General features: G+C 36.2%; 1 protein-coding gene across 1 annotated transcript; it reads left to right on the plus strand.

The window, feature by feature from the left end:
* Positions 1-4961: 4961 nt before the first annotated feature.
* Positions 4962-18678, plus strand: LOC133302350 (uncharacterized). Its single transcript, XM_061502117.1, has 16 exons — positions 4962-5243; positions 5496-5573; positions 5726-5946; positions 6372-6464; positions 6629-6712; positions 15923-16033; positions 16448-16553; positions 16645-16707; positions 16862-16915; positions 17072-17129; positions 17415-17491; positions 17722-17792; positions 17869-17929; positions 18030-18089; positions 18210-18272; positions 18556-18678. The coding sequence occupies exons 1-16, from the start codon at positions 4962-4964 to the stop codon at positions 18676-18678; spliced, it is 1605 nt and encodes a 534-aa protein (XP_061358101.1).
* The last annotated feature ends 507 nt before the right edge of the window (positions 18679-19185 follow it).

A 19185-nucleotide genomic window follows, 5' to 3' on the forward strand; every position in this document is an offset into this window, starting at 1 on the left:
GTATCTGTTAGCTAGCAATATCTATTGTATATAAATTGTATCACAGACTCACAATTAATTAATCAAGATTTACATTTTCCAGAATCTCTCTCTCTCTCTGTTCTATTTTTTCCCTCTTCGCTCTATTCTTTATCTTCTTGATCTTTGATACCTTTCAAAGAGATAATGCTTGAGGTATAAGCCCTTGACTTTGAAAAAATAACACATGTGGTTTAAGCCTTGGTTTGAAAAGGTGCAACCGAGGATTAAAGCCTCATCTTTGGAGAATAAACGCATGAGGTTTAGACTTCAATTTTGAAGAAATAATGCACGAGGATTAAACCTTCGCATTAAGAAGTGCAGGTGGGGTGTGGGGTTTAATCCTTGGCTTTGAAGAAATAACACTTACGGTTTAAGTCTTAACTTTGAAGAATGGTCTTCACAAAGGTTTTTTTTTCCCGAGTGTGCTTCTTTCTTGGAGTTTACGTCTAGAGTTTCATCCTTAGAGTATTTTGATCACGCACTTTCTGTCTTTTTACTAAAGAGGGCACACATTGTTTGGATTTAATGATCATGACGCTCCTGGATTGCAGATCTTTATGTATTATAGGCATCATTTAATGCTCATGATGCTTTGTTTGGCGATCGAGGGATGCAAGGTTCCCTTTTAACCTACTGGAATGTTTTGTCCTTGCGCCAATTTGTGAAAAAATTTATAGTTTGGATGGTCTCGCCATTTAACCTTCATGAGATTTCTTCCTTTTAAAAGGGATGAGATAACAACTACCTCTATTCAAGGTTTTATGCAATTCCTCCTTTGGTCCCCTGATTGTTACATGTCTCATTTCCTCCTTTGGTTCTGCCAAGGATGCTATTATGCATTGACTGGCGTCTTGTTTCCCGATATTACAACAAATCTCTTACATCGAGAGCAGATCTTATTTGCTGGAGCGGAATCTTGTTCAAAACAATTGATTGGATATCATGCGATTCGCGCCATTCAAGAGGCTTTTAGTAATATGCATTAATTTACAACACTTTTAAATAAAGTTAAGTTAAAATTTTACAAATGGGGGATGCTATACTTACTATCTTTTTTTTGCCACCATTTATCGCCAATTTGGTTATTATTGGATCAAAATCAAATCAATGATATCAATTGATATCAGAGCCTTTCATTATGTCTTCCAGTTGCAATCAAGCGACGCGACTGGTGATGTTGTCATTGCAGTGTTCACCCATGATTGGTAAAGGTGCAAAGCCAGACTGCATTAGCGCGAGGGTTGCGGAGCATGGTGAGATGTTACGATTCAATTGCAAGGTAGTGTGGGATTTTTGATTTGATTTTGATCCAACGATAACAAAATTGGTAATAAAAAAAATTGGTAATAAAATTAATGTGATAAGAAAAAAATGGTGGTAAACATAACCCATCACTTTACAAATACCTTAAAATTGCAATGATATTTACTTCAAAATATGTGTACTATTTTAAAAGACTTTATAACTTTTTTTAGAAAAATGATAATTTTTTAAAACTTATTGCAAGTGTCACACATGCCGTGCATTTCCGCCATTTCCTACTTCGCACATGAAATTGTTCCATATGAAAATTGAAAATTTATAATATACGCCACAATTTGATTGTCAAATTTGTCTTAAGCATCAAACCACTGCAACCAATTTTGGACACATATAGTTACCCATTTTCTTCTCGTCCATGTCTTCCTCTTACTGCACCAGTATACCCGTTACATTATAATTAGCGAGAGAGAGAAAAAAATTGAAAGCAAACGTCGCACCCTATAATAGTTAATAAAAACAATCTTACTGAGACAATTAACCAAGTTTTGAATCAAACTTATATACTGATTTTTCGTTGAGCTTTGTTTTATCGAATTGGCGTTGTGTCCGTAAACTAGTTAATTGTAAAGGTAGAGGAAGATTATATTTACAAATTTTTTTCTTCTTACAAACTATACTAAGTATGACTGGTCAGACTTTAGATGACCGGTCAGACATAGTGTAATTCATAAGAGTTTGTAAACAAAAAGTTTGTAAATATAACTTTTCCCGTAAAGGTATATGTTAAACATGTAGCAGTGATTGCATGTATGATAACCCATGTAGCTCTGAATGTCCTATAACCATATTTAAATATTTTACTAATTAAATAAATGGTTCATTTTTTCTGCAATAAACGTAGATAAGTTATTTAGCCCAAAATATATCATTTTGGGACGGAAATTAATATATTTTTATAATTACAATCTATTCCAATGTTATAATAGTCTTTATAATTATAATTTTTTAATCTTTTTACTCAAAACGACGTTGTTTTGGGAGTGATATAAATAACTTATTTACATTCATTGTAGAAATATTAATGCCTTAAATAAAAGATCTAATTCCATTAATTTAAAAAAAAATTATTTAGGTATAATATTTGTGTTTAATGCCTCTCACGGTGTGAGAGATAAAATTATCTTCTATATACACATAAAAATATGTGTGTATAAAATATGATTTTATCTCTTGTAACATGAGAAACATTAAACCCATAATTTTTATGCAAAAGAAACACTTAAAGTACTTATCTATTTTTTTTTATAATATAAATTTTCCCAAAATGCTCTATATTTTGTTTACAATTCAAAATAATATTATTTTAAAATTGTAGGAGATAATTTATGTTGATTGGAGAAACACTGAACTCTTATTGTAATATTTATTTTTGGCAAAATATAATACTCTTTCTATATAAATATGTTTATAATAATGGTATGATGATCTCACCTTTTGAAAATCATATTAAGATATTTAATCTTTATTCAATTCCGTTCTTAATACAAAATTTAAAAAGAAAATTAGTCAATGACATTGTAACTTATATTACGTATTTTAAATAGTTTAGTTAAATTAGTCTTTAAAATATATAACATTAATTATGACCGACGTAGTATCATTTATTATAAAAAGCAACTAAATCACAACAATTAATAAAAGGTTACCTTGAATGGGATCCAACTTGATAAGAAATTAGATTCACGTAATCACGAGAAGAGTGAGCGCTATACAGGGTTGTTTGGCCCATGCTTAATTTCTTCTAACTCATATGAGACAATATTTCTAAATTGTTGACAGAAGAAGAACAAGAGAGGATGAGAAACTGAAGCGTATGACTCTGCGCAACTTATCCATGCAAGAAAATCAGCACTAAAAGGCAAAAAGCACCCAGCGCAGAACCCTCGCTCTTTTCCACGTGGCACTGCTCCCCTCATATTCCTCACTCCACTCTCTTTAGCTTCTTTTATTTTCATGTTTCCACCAACGTTTCACATTTCCCACGCAACCCAAACAAACAACCTCCCAATCCAATTGCAAAACCCTTGCTTCGTTTTTTCTTCTTTCTTCCATTGTGCCTTGTAGTTTATGCTTATCCTTCAAAAGGAATCAAAATATTACACAATATTAAGTAGTAAAAAAATAAATAAAAATAAAAAATAGCTGTTTGATTTGTTAGCTCCCACTATGCTACTACCTTCCAATTAAGCGCTTATTATGAAGCTGCATTGCTAAGTTGTAAAGCATCCAAGTCAAACATAACGCTTCTTTTGTAGCATCATCCTAATCTCTCTCTCTCTCTCTCTCTCTCTCTATCTTGTAAGAGCATTATTTAATGCTTGCTTTGCATGATGCGAAGTTCAAACCGTTTCGTTTCATTTTCTTCGACTAGCAGCTTCTCTTCTTATCTTCCACCATCTCTTTCCTCTTCTCACATTTGCTTCGCTTCTGGAATCTTGGCCATTCCTCCTCGCTCTCTCGCCTTTCTCGCACTTTCTCACTCTGCTTCCGCAGGTTCGTTCGGTTTAATTTCCCTCTTTTCCTGCTTTACTTGTTCCTTAAGGTTTTCAGATTCTCTTGTTAATCCTTGTTGTGTTAATCCTTCATGCAAGTGATTTGTTCATGCTTGATTTGCTGTAGAGTTAATTATATGCAGTGAGTTATACACATTGTATAGTAGGAACTTGGATGATTACTTCGATTGAGAAGTTGAATTTTTAGGTGTTTGTTGGAATCTAGGCTGGGGAAAATTCTGAGTCTGAACATAGCCTGGTGCACTGTGCCTTATAATTCTTTCACATCCAAGGCAGCGTGACGAGAATTTTGTTAAAGGCTTGGTTTATTGTTACTCTACTCATTTTTTCTCTTGATTTTTTGTTTTTGTTTTTGCTTTCTTTTTCTGCTGTTAGATCAAATATGTCTCATTTTATCGTGAAATAGTGCAATAGTGCTTTCATGATTAATTATGACAAGGTGTCAAGAATCTTGTTCAAGGCAGAGTTTGTTGTTGCTACAATTTTTTTTTCTTATTTAATTTAATTTAATTTTTTTTTTTACTTTGTTTTTCTGCTATTAGATCAAATATCTGTTTCACCTTATGGTGAAAACGTGCAATAGTGCTTCCATGATTAATCAAGGCAATGTGTCATGAATATAGCTAAAAGCAGGGTTTATTGTTGTTGTTTTTTTTTTCTTGAACGTTTTCCGCTTTCTTTTTCTGCTATTACAATGAAAACTGCAAGTTGTCCCCTTCTTGTCTGAATATTTATACTACAATGGGGTTACTCTTGGCTAAACATGTTCAATGTTGAGAAAACCAGGAAGTAAATGCATGTTTCTATGTTGATTTTGGACAAATTTGCTGTTATCGTGCCGTTTGGAGAAAGTTTAGGAATTCGATATATATTTTCTGTATATAGAACTTAACTTGCATTAATACATTGGTATGTTGTTATATGTACCAAATTTCCTAATTATTACTGGAATACAATTATTTGTTATTTTCGTTTTGTATCAAAGTCTTTTCTAATTATTACCGGAATAAAATTATTAGTCGTTTTCGTTTTGTCACTAATAGATTTTCATTTTGTCATTGAAAAAATCTATCAGGATCCAATTGGTTGCGTACTCAATTTTCCATGGATAAGATGCATGAAATTGCTGTACATGACCAAAGCTCAGTGGATTTTCCTGGCAGTGAGAGTGTCAAACAGCCACAAGAATGGTCATCATCTCCTGGACAAAAAACTGATATAGGCAAGCAGATCTTTTGTAACCGGCCACTAAATATGAAGAACATTGTTGCTGTGGGGTTTGACATGGACTATACTTTGGCACAATACATTCCTGAAACTTTTGAATCTCTTGCTTATGAACACACAATTGAAAAGCTGGTTTATGATTTGAAATACCCTAACGAGGTTTGTCCAGTTTATGATTTTAATTATTTTTTTCTTCTGTTTGTTGGTGTCAATGATGGTAGAACTGGTGTATGATTTTTTATTTTAATTAACGTACTCAAATTTTTTTGGTTCACTTTGTATCCATCAACTCCTTCTCACAAGGTAATATTCTTTAATCTTAAGGATTTATTTTATTACCATTTTCTTTGTAGGTATAATCCAATGATACATCACGAAGTATTTTGGCTAAAAGAACTTTTTTTTCTGCAGTTACTGAGTTGGTCATTTGACTCCAATTACATGGTTAGGGGCTTGGTTCTTGACAAAAAGAGAGGCAACATCTTGAAGGTTAAGATTGAAAAAAATGTTTTATACCCTCTACTTTTTACTGGGTAAAAGAATATATAGGAAGATTGCATGGAGAACAATTTCTTTTTTCTTTTTTAGAAAAATTTCTCTTTTTAATTGTTATTGCTGGTTTTATCACTTCATGATTTTAGATGGATCGGCACAAGTATGTCAAAGTAGCCTATCATGGATTTAAGGAGTTATCAAAAGAAGATAAAGTTGGGATCTATGGAAATACTTTAGTGTTCGATTCTTTTGATGGGCCAGATTATGCTCTAATCGATACCCTCTTTTCACTTGCGGAAGCCTACTTGTTTGCTCAACTGGTTGATTTTAAGGACAGAAATCCTGGAAAGATTCCAGAGAGTGTTGAGTAAGTCTTATTTTAAGCATTTTTGAAGATCAATTGCATGCTTGGACTAGTAATTGTTGGTTTTATTCCTTAAAATGGGAGGCAAGCTTGATTGGCCTCTTAAAAAGTATTTTATGATGCAAATAAAATGAGCGTAGATCCTTGCACGCTCCATGCGTACATGTCTAGATCACTATCACAAACGTTGGCTTCAACATCCTTATATGGCATTAAAAGGTTATGGTTGGCTGCTGCTAAACCCTTTTGTACAATAGTACAGGACAGTAAATAACTAGGGACTACATTGCCATACGAATATTAGGCAGGTGAAATAAATGCGTAGTGGGCACTGGCCATAACTTTTTCTTTTTTCTCCAAATGTTGGAAAATCATAGATAGTATAAAATAGGGCATTCAATAATATTGTTTATGAGTTGTCTTTCCAGTTATGCTCGACTTTACAAAGATGTTCGAAATGCAATAGATTTGTGCCACCGAGATGGAACATTGAAGCAAAAGGTAGCAAAAGATCCCAAAAGGTAATGTAAAATCGCTAGCACATCATAGTAACAAACTATTTTTGTGTTATCTTAGAGATCGTAGTTATTGAAATGAATATTTCTTAAATTTTACAGATTGTCTCTGGGTTCCTAAGGAAATTATTCTGACTTGGTCATTTTTCTTTTTAAACTTAAAATAATAGGTATATCAATGAAGACACCTTGATAGTTCCCATGCTCAAAATGCTCAGAGATTCTGGACGCGCTGTTTTTTTGGTTACGAACAGGTAGTGATGAATTTCCTATACAGTTGTACAATAAAATGTTATTAGCAAGACTTCTAACCATCTTTTAATAAATGTGTAAACTTGTTTACAAAACAATTTTACATTATTTTTATATGAGAAACACAGTGTCATTTCTTTACAAATAAGAATTTGTAACATTTATATGTTATTTAATATTTCAATGTTCAAATATTGCAAAATTATAAAAGTGAAAGAGGTGTTAAAAACTGTTGTAAATAATATTGATTTAGTTATTATTTAGTTTTTATTTAGTCATTTATTGTTGTATTGGGCCAAGCCCTTTGTTGTATTGGGCCAAGCCTATTAGGTTAAAAGTAGGTCAAATATTCTTTATAAATAGAGAACCCTTTGTACAGATTATTTACAATTCTATAATATATTAGAATACCCTTTTTCAAGTTGGTATCAGAGCTCTAGATCTGAGGGCTTTGCTTCCGCACATATTATCTTCTTTTTTAACAAAACCCTAAGGGGCGTTTGGTACAGGAGAAATTTTTATTTGTCCGGGAATCTCAATTTTCAAAAATATGATTTTTACATTCAGTTTACGATAATATTCGAAAATTTAAAATTTAGAAAAATTCAGTTTCCCGGGAATCCGGCCAAATGCCGCGTACCAAACGCCCCATAATTTCTTTGCCTCTTGCCGCCATTAGCCGCCACCGGAAAATTTTTCTGGGGACCTTTTGGACCAAGGGGACCATTGTTGACCTTATTTTCCTCCGATCTATCATTCTACGCAGTGTTCCTCCGCCACAAACGACCGAAACACCTCCGATCGCCTCCAATCAGATCTGTCTTCACCGTTTGGACCACTTTCCGGCGACTTTTCAACCGCGACCACCCACAGACAGGTGCGCGCTCGCCGGACGACCACACCAGAAAAATCTCAGCCGGTGAAGCCCATCCACGCGCTCTCACGCGCCGCCCCTTTCCCGGCGAGTGAATCCCACGCGCAGCTCCTTTCTCCGGCGCGTGGAGGCGCGTGCGGCCGTGTTTTTGGACCGGACCACCACCATTCTTCTCGTCTTCTTGTCTTCTGTCTGGATCTGTAATTATTTTTCTGATCAGAGGTCATTTGATACTCTGTTTGGTTGATTTTATCGCTGGTTGTTAACTTTTTTTGTTAAAGAATGGCTGAGCATGATAGTTCTTCGATCTTATCTGGTAAGAGCACACGTTCTATATCTCTTCTTGCTTCTTGCATTGATTTTAAAACCTCATGGATTTTGGATTCTGGTGCAACTGATCATATGACTTGTCGTACTGAGTTGTTTTGTTCTTATCATCCTACTGTTGGTAGTCATACTATATCCGTAGCTGATGGATCCCATAAATCAGTTATTGGTTCTGGTAACATTCAAATTCAACCTTCCTTGTTTCTTAAAAATGTTCTTTATGTTCCTCAGCTTTCTACTAATCTTATCTCCACTCAAAAACTTACAACTGATTTGAATTGTTCTATCACATTTTTTCCTTCTCATTGTCTTATTCAAGATCTTACCACGAAGAAGACAATTGGAGTTGCTAATGAACAGGATGGGTTGTATCATCTCCTTCCAGACCATGCTAGCAAAAATCAGTTATTAATGACACGTCATCCTTCTACTGCAGAGTCTATGATTTGGCTCCATCACAAGCGTCTCGGGCATCCACCATTTAGTCTTTTGAAGTCTATGCTCCCCTCTCTGTTTCTCAATAAGTCGGTTGAGACCTTTCATTGTGATGTTTGTGAATTTGCAAAACACCATCGAGTGTCATTTCCTTCTAGCACTATTAAAAGCAGGGAACCTTTTTCTCTTATCCATTCTGATGTTTGGGGCCCTTCTAAAGTGCACAGTGTTTCAGGTGCTAGGTGGTTTGTTTCTTTTATTGACGATTGTACTCGGATAACATGGATATACTTGATGAAAGACAAGTCTGAAGTACCAGAGATATTTATTCGGTTTCATCACATGGTTGAGACTCAGTTTGGTAAGGGTATTAAAAGACTCAGATCTGATAATGGTACTGAGTACGTCAATCAACGCCTGTCACAATTCATTTCAGACAGAGGTATGATTCATGAGCTCACATGTGTTGATACCCCTCAACAAAACGGGGTTGCTGAAAGGAAAAATCGTCACCTTCTTGAAGTTGCTAGAGCACTACTTTTTCAGACATCTGTTCCTAGTTCTTATTGGGGAGAAGCAGTATTAGCTGCAACTTTTTTTGATCAACCGTTTACCTTCACGGGTCCTTAACAATATCAGTCCTATTCATTCCATGACTTCCTTCTTTCCTTCTGTTCCCATATTGCAGAGCCTTCTACCAAGAGTGTTTGGATGTGTTGCCTTTGTCCATGTTCATAAACAACATCGGAGTAAGTTGGATCCTAGGGCTCTTAAGTGTGTCTTCCTTGGTTATAACCCTTATAAAAAAGGGTACAAGTGTTATCATCCACCAAGTCGGAAATTTTTTGTTTCTATGGATGTCACCTTTCAAGAATCTGAATCTTATTTCCTGGGTCCTCATCGTCAGGGGGAGAATAGTTCTTCAGAAGACTCGTCCCCTTCCTTCTTTGAGTCTGGATCAATCTTCTCTCTTCCTACTGTGTCTGCTCCTGGTGTGTCAGAACCTTCAAATACACCTGAGATACAACCCATACTGTCTCACCAGCAACCTCAATCGTCTGAACCACTGGTAAGTCCTGAATCTCCTATTTCTTCTGAGTCTCCTGAATCTCCTGTTTCTGATTCTAATATTATTTCCTCTCATGATTTGTCTATTTCTTATGATATCTCTAATGACTTACCCATTGCTTCTACTTCTGATGACTTACCTATTGCTCTTAGAAAAGGAAAAAAGATCTTGTCACAAGAAAACTTGTTCCTCCTGTCCCTCTTGTACTCAATACCCTATCTCCCACTTTGTTTCCTCTGCTAATCTTTCTGTGCAGCACAAAAGCTTTGTTTCAGCACTAGATTCTATTGCAATCCCAAAATCAGTACATGAAGCCTTGAAAGATAGGAATTGGGCTCAAGCCATGCAAGAGGAGATGAATGCTTTGGAGAAAAATAAAACATGGGAGGTTATTGATAGACCCAACGGAAAGAAAGCAGTAGGGTGCAGATGGGTTTATGCCCTGAAATATAATTCTGATGGCACTCTTGAGAGATATAAGGCTCGATTAGTGGCCAAAGGTTACACTCAAACCTATGGCATTGATTATGAAGAAACCTTTGCTCCAGTTGCAAAGATTAATACAGTGAGAATCTTGTTATCCCTTGCTGCCCATTACAATTGGGATATAAATCAATTTGATGTGAAAAATGCTTTCCTCAATGGTGAGTTAGAAGAAGAAGTCTACATGGAAATCCCGCCTGGTTTTGATTCTGTGAAGGGGGAAAATAAAGTTTGTAGATTAAAAAAGGCCTTGTATGGATTGAAGCAGTCACCTCGTGCTTGGTTTGGAAGATTTACTAAGGTTATGATGACCTTAGGATACAGACATGTAGAAAATTAGAATTCAAACATGTTTTCGTTTTTATTTCCTATTAATTAGGATTGATTAGGATTGATTATGATTGATTAGGATTGATTATGATTGATTAGAATTAATTGTGATTGATTATAATTAATTGTGATTAGGATTGTGATAGGATTGATTAGTCATCGCTTAGTCATTCTTAGCGATTCTTTCTTGTATAAATACTCACTCATGTAATTTATTCAATATAAAATATAAAAAAAACTTCTTTTCAATATGGTATCAGAGCGGGTTCGTTCCTACCCTAATTCAAATCTGAAATAACCATCCAAACACTTCCATCACCGTCAAACACCTCCTAAACACCGCCTTGAATCTGTCCAACACAGAAACCTAGTTTACTGACCTCCGATCAAAAAAGTGAGGTGACCATTCGACTCAGAAGGATCCGACGAGTCGACCGCCGCTTGACCCATCGCCGTCAGCCGCTGCACGCGCCGCCTTCCAGACATTTTTTCCGTCGCGACTTGCACAGACCTTCTCGCCGGCTTCTCCCCTTCCTGTTCCAGAGGTCAGATCAAAAGTTTACAAAACTTGATTTTTCATCAACGGTCAACCCTTCTCTTTTTATTCATGGCTTCCTCAAAACACTCTTTTTATTACCACGAGCAACCTCCTAAGGCCACTAGTCATGTGGTCCAGCAAGGTACAACTTTCCATGTTGATAGTCAAAATCATTGGATCCTTGATTCTGGAGCCTCTGATCATATGACAGGTAATCTTGGCTTGTTTTGTTCATACACTCCATATTCTGAACCTTCTCGGGTCAAGATCGCCGATGACAGTTTTTCCCAGATTGCAGGACACGGAACCATTAAACTTTCTGAGCTGATTACTTTGACATCAGTTCTTTATGTTCCTTCTCTGACTTGTAATCTCATTTCCATTAGCAAGCTCACCTCTGAGTTGCATTGCTTTGCTAAATTCTTTCCACATGGTTGTGTTTTTCAGGAACAGGACTCGGAGAGGATGATTGGCAGTGCTAGAGAGGATGGTGGACTTTACTACTTTGAGGAGGATGTGACTCATGAAGCTGTTTTCGTAGAAAAAACTCTATGTTTCCTTTTGATTCATGTAATGATGTTATGTTGTGGCATCGTAGGCTAGGCCATCCAAATTTTATTTATCTTCAGAAGTTGTTGCCAAACTTATTTATTAATAAAAGTCCAAGTTTTTTTTCTTGTGATATTTGTCAACTTGCCAAGCATACTCGTGCTCATTATCCTTCTAAAGTTCACCATGACTCTTCCCCATTTTCCTTAATTCATAGCGACATATGGGGTCCAGCCCGTGTTAAAAATATTTCAGGTACTCGATGGTTCATTACCTTCATTGATGACCATTCTCGAGTTTGTTGGGTGTATCTTCTAAAGGATAAGTCTGATGCTGCATCCGTGTTTAAAAAATTTCATGCCATGGTTCAAACCCAATTCCAAGTTGCTATACAAATTCTTCGTACAGATAATGGCAAAGAGTATTTTAACTCTATTCTTGGAGAATACCTTTCCCAACATGGCATCCTTCACCAAAGCTCGTGTCCTGACACACCCCAACAAAACGGAGTTGCGGAAAGAAAAAACCGACATCTCCTTGAAGTTGCTCGTGCTCTTATGTTTACCACGAGTGTTCCTAAATATCTTTGGGGAGAGGCAGTTCTCACTGCCTCGTATCTGATAAATCGAATGCCATCTCGCATTCTGAAATTTCAGTCTCCTCTTTCTAGTCTTGTTCGTATCTTCCCTTCCTTCCGAGGTGTCTCCTCCTTACCTCTCAAGTTATTTGGTTGTGTTGTATTTGTCCATATTCCCTCCCATCAACGGTCTAAGCTTGATCCTAAGTCTCTCCAGTGTGTCTTTATTGGTTATTCTCCTACTCAACGTGGCTATAAGTGTTATTCACCCTTTCTTCGTAAGGTCTTTGTCTCTATGGATGTCACTTTTTCTGAGAATGACCCTTTCTTCCCCTCGACTTCTCTTCAGGGGGAGTCTATAGGAGTAGATGAAGATCAGTCATGGGAACCTATTAATGCCACAGTATTACCTCTACTTTTGGAAACAGGGGGAGCTACAGAATCCTCACCATCAGAAGCCTCCTCAAAATGGGGACAAGCTTATAGCAGGCGAAAGCCTCCTCAAAGTGTGAATAACCCAGAGCCTCTACACTGCCAGGATTCTGAACCATGTTCTAGTTCCAGCACCCCAATACTTGAGTGTCATGGTGAAAATGATCTACACTTGCCCATTGCTCTCAGAAAAGGTACTCGATCTTGTACTACTCATCCTATTTCTAATCATATTTCATATGGAAAGTTGTCCCCAGGGTTTCGTGCTTTCAATACTATGTTGGATAGTACAAAGATACCGAGAAATATACATGAGGCTCTCAATGATCAAAAATGGAGGGATGCTGTCTTTGAAGAAATGAATGCTTTAGAAAGAAATGGAACTTGGGAGATAGTGACCCTACCCAAAGGAAAAAAGGCAGTAGGATGCAAATGGGTGTTTACAATAAAATTCAATGCAGATAATAGCATCAACAGATACAAGGCAAGATTGGTTGCAAAGGGTTTCACTCAGACTCACGGGATAGATTATCATGAGACTTTTGCTCCGGTTGCTAAAGTCAATACCATCCGAGTTCTCTTATCTCTTGCTGCCAATCTAGATTGGCCTCTGCAACAGTTAGATGTGAAGAATGCATTCCTAAATGGTGACTTACATGAAGAAGTCTATATGGATCCTCCACCTGGTTTTGAAAAGGGAAATGGATCAGTGTGTAAACTAAAAAAGTCTCTATATGGATTGAAACAGTCTCCCAGAGAATGGTTCGACAAATTCACACAAGCAGTCAAAAGAAGAGGCTTCATTCAAGCACAGACTGATCATACTCTCTTCCACAAACACTCTAAGGATGGTAAAATTGCTATTCTTATTGTATATGTAGATGATATAATTCTTACAGGTGATGATATTGAGGAATTGAACACCTTGAAGAAATTTCTAGCAGCTCAATTTGAACTCAAAGACCTTGGCACTCTCAAATATTTCCTTGGTATGGAAGTTGCTAGGAGCAAAACAGGCATCACTCTAACACAAAAGAAATATGTTCTAGATCTTTTGTTGGAAACAGGAATGTTAGGGTGTAAACCTGCTGAGACACCTGTGGAACCTAATACCAAGTTAGGTATTGAAGATAGGAATGAGGTGGATAAAGAACAATATCAGCGATTGGTTGGTAAACTAATCTACTTATCTCATACGCGTCCTGACATTGCCTTTGCGGTGAGTATGATTAGTCAATTCATGCACTCACCCAAGGAGAAGCATCTTAGTGCAGTCTATAGGGTGCTTAGATACCTCAAGAATACTCCAGGAAGAGGATTATTCTTTAAAAATGGGTATAAAAGGACAATTGAAATCTACACTGATGCAGATTGGGCAGGCTCATCAGTAGACAGGAGATCTACCTCAGGCTATTGCACCTATGTGTGGGGAAATCTTGTTACTTGGAGAAGCAAAAAGCAAACAGTGGTTGCAAGAAGTAGTGCTGAAGCAGAATTTCGAGCTTTAGCTCATGGAGTTTGTGAAGGAATCTGGTTGAGAAGACTTCTTCAAGAGTTGAAGATTTCATATTCCCTACCAATAAAACTATATTGTGACAACAAGGCAGCTGTTAGCATTGCTCAAAATCCTGTGCATCATGATCGAACAAAGCACGTGGAAGTTGATCGTCACTTCATCAAAGAAAAATTAGATGATGGAAGTGTGCGTTTGATATATGTTCCAACCAAAGAGCAAACGACAGATGTCCTTACCAAGGGCCTACACCGTCCAGCATTCGAAGACTTGATTGGCAAGTTGGGAATGATCAATATTTACCTCCCAACTTGAGGGGGAGTGTAGAAAATTAGAATTCAAACATGTTTCCGTTTTTATTTCCTATTAATTAGGATTGATTAGGATTGATTATGATTGATTAGGATTGATTATGATTGATTAGAATTAATTGTGATTGATTAGAATTAATTGTGATTAGGATTGTGATAGGATTGATTAGTCATCGCTTAGTCATTCTTAGCGATTCTTTCTTGTATAAATACTCACTCATGTAATTTATTCAATATAAAATATAAAAAAACTTCTTTTCAATAAGACAGAGCCAAGGAGATCACACTCTTTTCTTCAAGCACTCCCAAAATGGGAAGCTTACTGTGCTCCTTGTATATGTTGATGATATTATTATCACAGGTGATGATTTTGTGGAGAGACAGATTCTGCAAACACGGCTTGCCTCTGAGTTTGAAATCAAAGACCTTGGGAAACTGAGATATTTCCTAGGGATAGAAGTAGCTCATTCAAGCAAAGGAATTTTTATCAGCCAGAGGAAATATGTTCTTGATCTTCTCAAAGAAGCAGGAAAGCTCGGGTGTAAACCCTCTAATACTTCTATTGAGCAGAATCACAAGATGGGCTATGAAGAAGAGAGTCCTCCAGTTGATAAAGGACAATATCAACGACTAGTTGGGAAATTGATATATCTGGCCCATACTAGACCAGACCTAGCTTATGCTGTTAGTGTTGTCAGTCAGTTTATGCACGATCCAAAAGAAAAACACATGCAGGCAGTAGAGAGAATTCTTCAGTATCTTAAAGGTACTTCTGGTAAAGGATTGTTATTCCGACGTGATGGAAATCTATCTTTAGAAGTCTACACAGATGCTGATTATGCTGGATCCGTGACTGACCGTCGTTCTACCACTGGTTATTGCATGTTTCTCTGCGGTAACTTGGTGACATGGAGAAGTAAGAAACAAGATGTGGTTGCCAGATCAAGTGCAGAAGCTGAATTTCGAGCTATGGCTCAAGGCATTTGTGAGTTACTGTGGCTGAAAATTGTTCTTGATGATCTCAAAATAAAATGTGAGGGACCTATGAAGCTGCTATGTGATAATAAGTCCGCTATTTGTATAGCTCATAATCTAGTTCAACATGATCGGACTAAACATATTGAGGTTGACCGCCATTTTATCAAAGAGAAACTTGATAGCGGGTTGATTACCACTCCATACATTCCCACTGGGCGTCAATTAGCTGATCTATTAACAAAGGGGCTTCCTTCAGACAGATTTCAAGAACTTACTAGCAAGCTGGGAATGATAAATATCTATTCCTCAGCTTGAGGGGGAGTGTTGTAAATAATATTGACTTAGTTATTATTTAGTTTTTATTTAGTCATTTATTGTTGTATTGGGCCAAGTCCTTTGTTGTATTGGGCCAAGCCCATTAGGTTAAAAGTAGGTCAAATATTCTTTATAAATAGAGAACCCTTTGTACAGATTATTTACAATTCTATAATATATTAGAATACCCTTTTTCAAGTAAAACTATTCCTGTGCTTTCTTCACTAAGCTTAAGTTTTTGAAATAATTGATACGTGACATGGTGTCAAAGCCTCTATTACCATACATGGTCCAGTGTTTGATTCTTGTTTCCCTTGTTCTTCTCAATAAAAGTTAAAATACAATACAAAGTAGGGTGGGCCTGTGCATGTATGTTTCAAATCTAAAGAGCTCTTGTGACATATTTACTCAATTATACAATGGTGTCTTTCTCTACTAACAATTAACTAATACTTTAAACACACACTACTATTGTTTGCAGTTTATGGGACTATACCAACACTGTCATGAATTTCATCTGTGGATCCACTGGGATTAATGGCGGTACCAATTTTGACTGGCTTCAATACTTTGATGTTGTCATCACTGGCAGGTTATGTTCTTCTCCTAGCATCTACAGCAAGTTAATTATTTTTTTATTCATCATCCTGCTTAAAGTGAATTTTCCCTTAACATTATTAAATTTGAGCCCTTGGACTTTTAAAAATGCTCAAGCTATCACAAAAACTAGGAGGCTTTGCAATCATTCAGTTGGGTGCTTGCATTGTTTAGTGAATGGCATTTGCAGTTTCTTTTATACCAACCATAAAACATATTTACATTACAATTCTGATGGTGATACATTGTGAATCAATCAGTTTGTGTTTGTACTAATTTCTAAGAAAAATTAAAATATATTTGTGTTCCAATTCATACTGTGTTCTTGAGCTGGAAAGTTAATTTTTTGGGTGTCCTACAGAATGCAGTAATGTGACTTACTGATTTCCTTGTTAACAAACTGATACAGTGCAAAGCCAAGCTTTTTTCATGAGGGAAATCATGCTAGCCTGTTTGAGGTTGAGCCTGAGAGTGGAATGCTACTTAATACAAATAATGGCTCTCCTATGGTTCAGGTCAGCACAATAGCACATCAAATCATTGTATTGATTCCCCCAGTGACCTTGGTTTAAAGTTTTTGTCTTTTATTTGTATGTCCTTTTAAAGGTGGGTGGTATCTCACCAAGGTTACTAACAGAAGAGGAGGACCGTATTCGTAAAGTTTTTCAGGTACATTGATCATTGTCTTATGTAAAATGAAATTTATTTTGGTTAGGTTTCCGTGAGGGAAACAATTTGAAGTTAATGCTATTTAATACTTATCTGTAAAAGTTTAATAGCTCAACATTTTATAACTGTATATGGTGATTATATTCCATTTTAGGGAGGCAGCGTTGGTCACCTACACAGTCTACTTTCGATAGAATCAAGTTCACAGGTATTGATTTTCTTTTATGAAAACATATATTGGTAGCATAAATAGTAAATTTCTTTGGGAATCGTGTTTCAGGTTTGAAGAGCTTATTGGTTTTATGCAAAACATGATAGTTGTTGATTTAGGAATTCTAACCTGAAGCTTTCTTTAAACTTGTAGGTTCTATATGTTGGGGATCACATATATGGAGATATACTACGCAGCAAAAAGGCTCTTGGTATATTATATTAATCCTTATCAAGCTTCGATTAGATAGATTGTGCGTTTGAATCCTATCTAGCTACCAGTAAACTTGGGCTTATCTGTGGTTATAATCTTATGACGGAGTAAAGGTGGCTGGAAAAAAAAAAAAAAAAAAGGCATTGATGGAAGCTTTAATAAACGAGTCCAAGTTATGCTTTTTTGTGTGCGGAAATAATAACTCCATTCTTTTAAAATCATGTATATTTGTTGATTCTCCTTTTAAGTAACTTTGATTATGATTCAATGTGTTCATGAGCAGGTTGGAGAACAATGTTGGTGATCCCAGAGCTTGAGAAGGAGGTTGAACTCCTCTGGAAGTTGAGGGATTCTCGCAAGGTGCTAATATATTTTATTATCTTTGATTTTTGTTTTAATATGATAAAGCTCAGCTTCCTAAGAATAGAAAAGGAAATAATAGAAAGAATAGGTTTTATTTCATGCAGAAAAGATATCACGTGGGCTTCTGACATTTTTAATGAAGTGCGCTTTTGCATTCTTTCTCAATAAACACCTGACAAGCCAATACACGTTTGGGTTAAGACTCTTACTTGAGTAGCTTTGTGCAGGAACTTCAATTCCTGAGGAGCGAGCGTGATCGTATTGAGGATGAAATTCATAATTTGAGCCAGTCTCTCAAGTTAGTATTACTCTGGACCTGATGTCATGTCTTATTATCTGATTGCAGTCTTACAGTGTAGTTTACAATTTTGCAGTTTCAAGAATCCAGATGACGATGCAAAGGGGATGTTAAATTCAAAACTTGATACATTGAAGGTTTGGCCTTTTAGTTCCATTGCTCCGTCCTCGTTTCTCATGTCTTTCATAGAACTCCAATTATGGACATCTGTTTTTAAGTTGCTAATTTTTTTGTCAGCTTGAAAGAGAGAGTGTGCGATTAAGTCATCAAGAAGCTCAAAGAAAATTACACCAAAAGGTAGGAAACCTGTAGCCCTTTTCTATTATCTCTAGTTCTCTTAAATAGTCTGGTACACTTGCCGTATATTCAATTTACTTTGTACATGAGATAATGATTGTTTGAAATAAACCATTGCAGTTTCACGAGCCATGGGGCCAGCTGATGAAGACTGGTTATCAGAACTCTCGCTTTGCTCATCAGGTAAAAGTTGATTCTCTTTGGTACTGTACAACATTACCTTTGGTGTATATTTTCACACTATAAAACAGGATGGCTGGTAGGGCGTTGTGCTAGTGTTGTCAAATAGCATAGTATTAGTATCCTTCTAAGTTATGCCTCAAATATCATACCAGGGAATAAAAGCACATGTTGGTGACCATGCATCTAAATATAGTGTTTTTTTTACCCCAAATCATAATAGTATCAAATTGACCTCACTGAATAGTAATTCGTTTAATGAACTTGTGTAATGTGCATGGTGCAGGTTGAGAGATTTGCTTGCCTTTATACTAGCCAAGTATCTAACTTGGGCTTGTTCTCTTCAGACAAGTACTACAGACCCAGTGAAGATTTTATGCAGCATGAATTTGGCATTTTGGAAGACTGAACTATGCTACTGCCCCCGGGTTCCTTAAAAAAGTAATATTAGTGTCAGAAGAGGTTTTGAACGTCTGTTATAGAAGGTAAAAAAAGTAGATGCTTATCAGATTTTAGCATTAGCTTTGTCCGGTACTTTATGGAATGTCTATGGCGCTACACAGTAGCAATTATGGAAACAATGGAATCCAACCTCCTTTCTTCTTAGACAATGCTGCTGGGCTGTAGCAACTGTGGTTCTCTTTTAATCTTGTTTAGCTAGCCAGAAACTTTTTTAAGTATATCATATATCCATAAATTTGATGTTGTCATGCTTGCTTAGGTTCAATTAAATAAAGGAATTTTATTATCTATATAAAAGAGAATATTGTTTCTTATACACACAAAAATGAGCGGACCTAATTTGTTTTCTTTCTCGCTATTCCCCTTAATAGGTCCCACCTAATTTTTATATGTTGCATAATTTATCTGATGCAATATAAGAAATAACATTTCTGTAAAATAATGGTAATAAGAT

Source organism: Gastrolobium bilobum, unplaced genomic scaffold (assembly GCF_033153095.1).
Source record: "Gastrolobium bilobum isolate Gb01-03AN ecotype WA unplaced genomic scaffold, APGP_CSIRO_Gbil_v1 utg66855, whole genome shotgun sequence".
NCBI lineage: Eukaryota > Viridiplantae > Streptophyta > Magnoliopsida > Fabales > Fabaceae > Gastrolobium > Gastrolobium bilobum.

What these genes read in the sequence shown, in the direction of transcription:
- LOC133302350 (XM_061502117.1), top strand. Translation starts at nt 4,962, where the DNA reads ATGGATAAGATGCATGAAATTGCTGTACATGACCAAAGCTCAGTGGAT. An exon ending in AGAGAGGCAACATCTTGAAG is followed by an intron (nt 5,574 to 5,725) that starts GTTAAGATTGAA and finishes TCATGATTTTAG; the next exon opens with ATGGATCGGCACAAGTATGT. An exon ending in GATGTTGTCATCACTGGCAG is followed by an intron (nt 16,034 to 16,447) that starts GTTATGTTCTTC and finishes AAACTGATACAG; the next exon opens with TGCAAAGCCAAGCTTTTTTC.